Raw genomic sequence first — 8,913 nt, 5'->3', positions numbered from 1 at the left:
GGATGAGAGGTGAAACGTCTTCAAGTAACTTAAAGAAGTCCAGACGCTTTTCTTTACAAGCTCCTTTGACCAGTTATGCAGTTACTTTCTCAGTCTGCTAGAGCCTCCACTTGAACGCAAGAACCTTCATTTATCTTCTCAAACGGAATTCAAAATGTTTTTTACAAATTGAAGGATTAAGATATAAATCGCAGAAGCATCGATCCACACATTCAAAGAAGAACAACCCAACAAACTCTTCATAAAACTCCAAGAGATATGAAAATCTTTATTTCTGTCTATTCTGTGTTGTTAATAACATCACATCTTCACATAGTAGCAAAAACATATTAAACAAACATTAATCTCAACATGCATACTGTACTTCAAGTTTCTCTCATGGAAAGGCCAGTGTTACTTTTATAGTATCCTTTCCATAAATATCATAAATATCTTTACCCATGTAGTGGAATTATTTTATTTTTTCATTTTAGTTAACAAGTATAATGTGACCACATTCACTTTTTATCAGGACAAGCTACACCACCACGGTGGTTAGCATACAATAACACCGCCTTGTTCTCAAAGCTTCTTGCTAACTGTACTTTTTTCTGAGATGTTCTCTTTAAGTAAGGATACTGAAAGTGTAAGCAGTGTATACGGTCACATCACGTGCTTAAGGTTGTGTTAGCACTGATAATTCCTTCACAGTTCTTTAAAGATGCTGAAGTCATCATATCAGCTGTAAATGCAGTGCTGCTGCTGTCCTTACGCTATACTTTCAAGCATCACACTTTCTTACTGACCAGTTTATTTCCACTTTTTATGCTCTAGTATGGTGTGACTGAATGAAGTCAGCAAACCAAATTCTGTCCATCTGAGGATGAGAAGAAACTTGCATGAAATGGGAAGAATGAGATGAAGATGGCTCCTATGCTTTAGACGTGGCACTGTTTCTGCCATTGTAAGTACGCTAATGCTTGAAAGATCCATTAAAAGTCTGACACTTCACTCTTCAGCTGGAGCGTCCATCAAGTTTTACATTCCAGGTTTCCTCGTTGGGATTACGACTCAGACGATGATGTGAAAAATTAGTTATTACATTAAACCCATAAGATCAACACTGGCAAAAAAGCCGTGCACTTCACAGAGCAGCTTTCTATGGCCGAGCAGCTCCTGCAGGTGTAAGGTGTAGGTGTCACAGCACTCTGGTCCAAAGAGGTTATGTGCAGCATGCAGACAGAAAATGGCTTTACAGAATATGACTGAATGTTGAGGCACCAAAACACACTCAGTCTGCCCCTCAGTCTGATCAAGAAGAAAACCTGACTGAGCGCTTCATAACATCAGTACGATGATGTCCCAGAGGCCATGTTCAGGTTATTCTCCCGTCCACACTGAGCGGGCGGATCAGTGGAGTCTGCATTAGCTTTAACAGAAAGGTCTGATTTAAGCAGGTAAGCTGAATAGACAAGAAAAGCTAGAAAGCTTTATCAACTATAACCCCAGCGAGGACCTTGACAGGTGTCTTGTGTACAGGTGAAGGCTGGACAGTCAGCAGGATACCTTCCTAACATTTGTCATTCCCAGCATTGAACCGTTTCCTGGCACAGCCTCAGTGAAACAGAGCATCGTTTCCACCCCACAGTTACAGACAGGCTGTGCTTTTCTTTGGTAACACCGTCGAATGAGCCCCGTGTCCTCTCTCAGTAGCTGCTTTCGTGTCCTGTCAGGATGTACAGGCTGCTCAGTGCTGACGGGTCATCAGTCGGTGTGCTCTGAAGGATGATGGCTCTGCACATTGTCAGCAAATGAGAAGGAGATGAGTTGTAAAGGAGAGCCAGAGAAAGGCAGTACTAACCTAAAGCCAGTGCCTCCACCTGCTTCTACTCCTCCCACCTCTAGTACTAACACTACTCTACTGATACTACAACCACTGTAGTTTGACTTTAATGCTACACACTGGTACAGTACTGGTACACTTACTGGAGTTTTACTCCTGTTCCTGCTCATCACCACGCCTACTACTTTTTTAAACTTTATGATAAGTGTGAACATTTACACACCAGCATACAAACAAGTTTAAAGTAAAGGAAGCAAAGAGCTGAGAAATACATAAAACATAACACAGAAGAAAAAGAAACCTTTGCAGGGATTCCTTCTACACCCAGTTTGAGTAAAAACTAACTGAAACACAAGGAAAGAAGATAAGATCAACTAAATAAGGGTTGTATAATAATACTTAGTACTGGCAGCCAGCAGCGCCAAGCCTCAGCCTCCCAGTAGACACACCTATGGTACCGATTTAAAATCCTACATGTCTTTGTTCTCAGGTTATCACGTTCACAAACTTTGGTGTCCACGCTATTTGCCTGCCAGGCTGACAATGATTTAGATCACAGAAACATTTTTAAGCTGTTATTCCTGGTTTCACAGTGGAAAACTCCGGGTAACGTCCATTATCTTTGCTCCTGTATAAGACTTTCCTGAATGCTGAGGTTTGGTCTTCCACATGAAATTCAGTACTTTTGTTTCAGTTTCATTAATGATGCATTGATTTTGGACATCGATGTAACATATATGTGATACACGACAGTCTTTGAGTCCGTCCTTCTCATATATAATCCCACTGTTTTTGCACTTCAGATGATTCCAGTAATGACTGATTTAAAAAAGAAAAGTGAAATATTTCTAATGAACTCACCACGATTCTTATTTCAAACTTCATTAAGAGCTGCTGGATCAACAGGGGTGTCCTGGATTTGTTAGTAATATAATATAGTAATATATTATTATTAGTTTTAATTATTTAGTCAAAAATCAATTCCAGACTGCTCTGAGCAACATGCTGCAGCGAGAGTCCTGACAGGGACTAGAAACAGAACATTTATTGGCTCCCTGTTTTATCCAGAATAAAAGATTCAAAATCCTCACATAAAAGGTTTTGAATAATCAGCCCCTGTCTTATCTTAATGACCTTATAGTACCATATCACCCCATTAGAGCACTTCGTTCCAAGTATTTAAAAGTAAAATGGGAGCCAGACCCTTCGGTTTCCAGGCCCCTCTTGGTAAATGGTAAATGGACCGGTTCTTATATAGTGGTTTTCTACTCTGAGCACTCAAAGCTTGCCTCATTCACCCGTTCACACCCATTCATACTCTGACGGATGCACCGAAGAGCAACTTTCATGCAGGATATCTGGCATGTAGACGGGGAGTAGGTGACCTGCTCCCCCACCTGAACTACAGCCACCACTTCTGTGGAACCAGCTTCCAGTTTGGGTTTGGGAGACAGACACCCTCTCTACTTTTAACATTAGGCTTCAAACTTTCCTTTCTTCCCTGAATCCTCCCTTAGTTAGCCTAAGTCTAGGCTGCTGGCGGGTTCCCGTGATGCACCAAGTGTTTCTTCTTCAGTCGCCCTTTTCACTCACTATCTGTTTAAACACCTCTCTGCATTCAATCATTAGTTGAGAATATTCTCTGGCTCTCTTCCCCAGATTGTCTTTGTCCCGTCTTCCTCCTCTCACCAATCGCAGCAGATGCCCGCCCCTCCCCCAGCCTGGTTCAGGTTTTCACCTGCTAAAAGGGAGTTTTTCACCTTTGTGCACCATAATTGCAGGGCCTTTATCTTACAATATACAGTGTCTTGAAGTGACTATTGTTGTGATTTGGTACTAGAATAAAGAAAATTAGCACTAAGGAAAGTAGTTTTCTGTACAAAGTGTCAGGTAGACGGTAGTTGGTAACTTTAATGGCTGTTTTTCTTTGGAGGGCTGCATGCAAACACATAGGCTGCATTTCCTAAATCCTTGGATCTGAGTAACCAACAGAACAAACACTCTAGTGTGACTCCTGCTTTAATGCTACCATTAATGCTAGCAGTATTCATGCTACTTCCACATGCTACTCTGAAAATCACTTCCAGGTCTATTAACAATAGTATCAAGAAAAATACTATCCTGATTACTTCTGATGTACTAGGATTACTAGTTTCTCACAGTGATTGATAGCTCTTGTCAGCATACAGTTAACATACCTGTTTGTTCCCAGAACTCTGAACACACGACTCTCATCTGTAATTTCTTGTGTTACCTGCACATAAAGTGAAAATTCACATGTGTAATGACTTAGAACTAATATGATAAGCACATGATACGAGCTCAGCCAACGTTGGATGAATTTACTAGTTCATCACCTCATCTGAATGGAAACTCCTCCCTTTGAGGCCATGCTTCCAGAACGCCAGCACACTATCCTGCAAGCAGACTGACAGAACAGGAGGTGTCACTCAGCTTTCAGGACACACATCAGCTCTCATTCACTTTGTTTGTCACATCATCATTTCTACCTAGTGTTTCAATGGGGAAGTCAAAGACTATTTCTGCAGCCAGCTGTCTGGATGGAAGTCCTTGCAGGTTCACGATCTTTACAGTTCCTGTCCAAACAGTACACAGATTGAGAATGAGCATGAAAGACATTTGAAGGATTCACAATATGCGAGGGGACTTACTTTCCAAGGTGATGAGAACAGTGTCTCGGTCCAGCTGGGTTACCTGCACGACTCTGAGTGCTCCACTATCTCCTGATGCACGGAAAGAAGGAAGCTTGTTGCAACAAGTTGAAGCTTGAAGCTTCAGGAAGTCAGCAGAGACACGCAGAAACGGTCCTACCTGGCACTGGAACAGGAGCGCCGTTCAGCTCTATAATATCAAACCTGAGCTGTTGGCCGGTTGGTGGTTTATCATTACTACAGTCTCTCACTCCAACACACAGCTGAGAAGAGAATCTGGGAGTCTGATGGCGAGTTGCTGTGAAACAGTCACCAAGGAAAACAAAAAAAACTAAATAAATTCTCATGGATGGTTAAGTGATGCTTGTTAAACCTGAGCTGAACCTGTTCATACAACCGTCAAAAACAGCACAACAGAATTCTTGTATGATTATTAAATCTTGAGATTAAAGATAAACCAATGGCATCCACCCACCCATCCATCCATCCATCCATCCATCCATCCATCCACCCGTCCATCCGTCCAGCCGTCCATCCATCCATCCATCCATCCATCCATCCATCCATCCATCCATCCATCCATCCATCCGTCCATCCATCCGTCCATCCATCCGTCCACCCATCCGTCCATCCATCCATCCATCCATCCATCCACCCGTCCATCCATCCATCCATCCATCCATCCGTCCATCTGTTCGTCCAAACATCCACCCACCCATCCATCCATCCATCCGTCCATCCATCCGTCCATCCATCCGTCCACCCGTCCACCCATCCGTCCATCCATCCATCCACCCGTCCACCCATCCGTCCACCCATCCCTCCATCCATCCATCCATCCATCCATCCATCCATCCATCCATCCATCCATCCATCCATCCATCCATCCAGCCGTCCATCCATCCATCCACCCGTCCATCCATCCATCCATCCACCCGTCGATCCATCCTTCCATCCATCCATCCATCCATCCATCCATCCATCCATCCATCCATCCATCCATCCATCCATCCATCCCCTAACTGCACGTCTTTGGACTGATGCCACTTTTCCATAATGTTGTGGCACAGGCGTGTTTCTCCAAGCAGCACTGTGTTAGGACTGCAGACAGGCTTAACACAGAGCTCTGTTCTCACAGTACATACATTATCGTTATGAAATGTGCGAGACATTCACAAAAAAACTGTCAATTATCTGTGCTATGTGATCTAATGGTGCATGCTGGCGTTGAACTGTGTGCTGATAACACTGTTCCTGTAGCACAGAAAACACATGGTAACCATTCAGTTACACGAGCTTGGACCCAGAGAAGGTGCTGTTGGTGTTTTTGGACGGCGTTTATACAACGTTTCTTTTATTTAGTCTCTAAAATCTTGTTGGGCTTGAATAAAAAGTATGCATATGTTATTAAAAAAAATCAATTACATTCTTCAGCTTCAGATTTTGATATGCTGTCTGTCTACTTTTATGTAATCCAGGTCTAATGGCTGGTTTGCATTGTGGAAATAGGGTTAGAGTTAGAAAGGAAGACATTTATTCAGGTGGCAAGTTCGACATATCTGTACAAACCTTTAGATGCATGAACTTTTGAAGAGGCTCATACCACAAGAGTAAAACCAGGCCAGATGGGACAGCCCCGCACAGATATGTACTATCTGTGTATGGGTTTCTTGCTGAAACAGAGAGAGCAGGACTAAGTGTCTGCAGTTGTTCTCCGTGAACAAACAGACTGACCAGAGTAACTCGGCATTGCTTACCTACACTGCACCTCCTACAACCTTTAGTGTCAGGAATCTTTACAGATATGGTAAACTTTCTGTGGCCAACAGAGAATATCCAGGTCAGAACAAGCAGACAAAATTGGGTTTACAGTATCCTCCTTCCTCAAAATCAAGTGGTAGCATCATACATGACATTATTAACACTGCTGCACCTACAGCTCCTGTTTCCCTGCATCTGTGATGGCGTGTCGTACCTGAGACTGATCCGCTCAGTGAGGCGGTTGGTGCTGAGCGACAGGCTGCTGTGTTTCTTGTGCAGATGTCCTTTCTGTTCAAACAGAGTTGGCAGGCTGTGCGAGTAAAGCTGGGCCGACTTGCCTGCAGGATGGAGCCTTTTTAGAGCAGCATATTATCGAGTGGACACAATGTTCTCCATTTGTGTCACGCTGTTTGTTACCTGATACGGACATCAGCACATTGTTCATAACATATAGCCATATACATCGCTGAGGGAGGAGCTGTGGGGAAAAGACAAGCAGTTCACTGAGACTTCAAACATCCAGCTTCAGTCATCAGACTGTTCCAGAAACATAATTTCCTGGTTTTCAGTGCTCCTCCTTTCATCAGGAGCTGCACTCCTTACTCAGGTTTTTCAGGGTGATGCGATTAATGACTTGCACTTTTTTGTTATTACTTGCATTTTTACACAATGCTCTTCTACTCTGACTGACACTTTCAACTACCAGCTTGACCGCGCATCACTCTTTTCTACCTCAAAACGACCAGTTACACATGTCTGCATGAATTCTGCACGCACGTTTGCACTACAAGCTGCACACAAACACGTGCGCACATCCATGATTTACTCCAAACCTAACTTAACCTTCGGCGCTTTTTAACTTTCAACCCCTTCAGTGGAAACATTGGGAGAAGTTTGCCAGTGTGGTATTATAATATTATTTTATGCCACGTTAGACCCCTAATTGAAGATTGTGAATTATTATGTAGTTTTAGTTTGCATTATTCTCCTGAATTAGAAGAAGCTGATAACTATTGCATTTTTTAAACTGATTTGCATTACATTAGACTGCTGATTTATTGTGAATGAATGATATTGTTTCATGATGCATTATACTGCTGAGTTATAAGAAATACTGTTCGCAGAAAGTCATCGCCTTATTTGTCTGATTAGAAGAGAACAGAACATGCTGGAGTTTTCTGCCCCATCTCAGCAGGAGCAGATAAACAGGGAGCCAAGGTCGTAGCTTAGGCGCCGTGTGAGAGAAAGCATGTGAATGTTTAGGCTTTTATGATAAGGTGGGGGCCACTAGAGGCTATAAGAGTTTGAGCAATGCTCCACCATTTTGAGATCTGATGCTGTCTGCGTACGGTGTCCATCTCCCACGCGTGTGATCATTAAAATCATCGTTTGACTCAACCCGGTCGGACCAGTGTTGTTATTGTGGTTTTTCCTCTTGTATCCATCCCCAATATTTGAATCCGTAACACCATCAAACTCGTCGTTGGAGGGGAGAGGGAGGGGAAACAGGAGGACAAAGGATGGCGGGAACAACTGAGCTGTAGTGCTTTTTTTTTTTCAACTGTGCAATATTTGCAATATTGTTTTATATTCGACCTTTTTTGTGGGGCAAATAATATTGACACCAGTCATTTTGTGTTTTTCTGAAATTATTCTGTTATTGTGTACAAAATATTAAAAAAATTCAGCTATATATGTTGATGCATGCTTTTATTACCAGTCGCATTGATTGCTGTAACGCCCTGCTCTCTGGTCTCCCCAAAAAGAATACATCACCCTTACAACTTTTACAAAACTGCAGCTCGTGTGCTGACGAAGACCAGAGGGTGGGCCCACAGTACACCGGTTTTAGAATCGCTGCATTGGCTCCCCGTGTATTTCAGGATCGATTTTAAAGTTCTTTTATTGGTTTTTAAATGTCTTAATGGTCTGCTTCTCTCAATGACTATCGCCCTGTAGCCCTCACCTCAGTAGTGATGAAGTGCTTTGAACGCCTGGTCAGAGACTTCATCATTTCTTCACTACCAGACACACTGGACCCACTACAGTTCGCTTACCGTCCAAATCGTTCCACAGACGATGCCATCTCTCATCTCCTCCACACATCACTCACTCACTTGGACACTAGAAGGGGGAATTATGTTAAAATGCTCTTCATAGACTACAGCTCTGCATTTAATACCATAATTCCCTCCACACTCACCACCAAGCTGGAGCATCTGGGACTCAGCTCATCTATGTGTCAGTGGATCTCCAACTTCCTAACTGGCAGACCACAGGCAGTAAGGATGGGCGGACATGTCTCAGCCTCCACCACTCTCAGCACTGGAGCCCCCCAGGGGTGTGTTCTGAGCCCCCTGCTGTACTCTCTGTACACATATGACTGTGTGGCCACTACCAGCTCCACCACCATCATCAAGTTTGCTGACGACACCGTCGTGGTGGGCCTGATCTCTGATAACAACGAGACGGCCTACCTGAAGGAGATTAGGAATCTGGAGAACTGGTGCCAGAGGAACAACCTCCTTCTAAACGTCAGTAAGACAAAGGAGCTGATAGTGGACTTCAGCACTAAGCAGGAGAGGAACTACCAGACCCCTGTCATCAACGAGTGCCCAGTGGAGAGAGTGGACAGCTTCAAATACCTCGGAGTTCACA

The 8,913-nt window shown here is 43.4% G+C and overlaps 1 protein-coding gene and 1 long non-coding RNA gene across 2 annotated transcripts; both read right to left on the bottom strand.

Annotated features, from left to right (window-relative positions):
• Positions 1-248: 248 nt before the first annotated feature.
• On the bottom strand, positions 249-4,922 carry LOC145425240 (mitogen-activated protein kinase kinase kinase kinase 2-like). The gene is made up of 6 exons (XM_080298265.1): positions 4,655-4,922; positions 4,495-4,566; positions 4,333-4,419; positions 4,180-4,250; positions 4,021-4,076; positions 249-1,773 (listed from the first exon to the last, which is right to left on the bottom strand). Exons 1-6 carry the CDS (start codon positions 4,839-4,841, stop codon positions 1,686-1,688), a joined length of 561 nt encoding a protein of 186 aa, XP_080154391.1. The 5' UTR covers positions 4,842-4,922; the 3' UTR covers positions 249-1,685.
• Positions 4,923-5,527: 605 nt separating this feature from the next.
• On the bottom strand, positions 5,528-6,557 carry LOC145425302 (uncharacterized). Its single transcript, XR_013905967.1, has 3 exons — positions 6,470-6,557; positions 6,252-6,310; positions 5,528-6,167 (listed from the first exon to the last, which is right to left on the bottom strand). It is a non-coding gene; the product is annotated as an uncharacterized LOC145425302 (long non-coding RNA).
• Positions 6,558-8,913: the final 2,356 nt, after the last annotated feature.

Source organism: Astatotilapia calliptera, chromosome 3 (assembly GCF_964374335.1).
Source record: "Astatotilapia calliptera chromosome 3, fAstCal68.1, whole genome shotgun sequence".
NCBI lineage: Eukaryota > Metazoa > Chordata > Actinopteri > Cichliformes > Cichlidae > Astatotilapia > Astatotilapia calliptera.
Note: the sequence above shows the minus strand (reverse complement) of the source record. Positions and strands in the feature narration are given on the sequence as shown.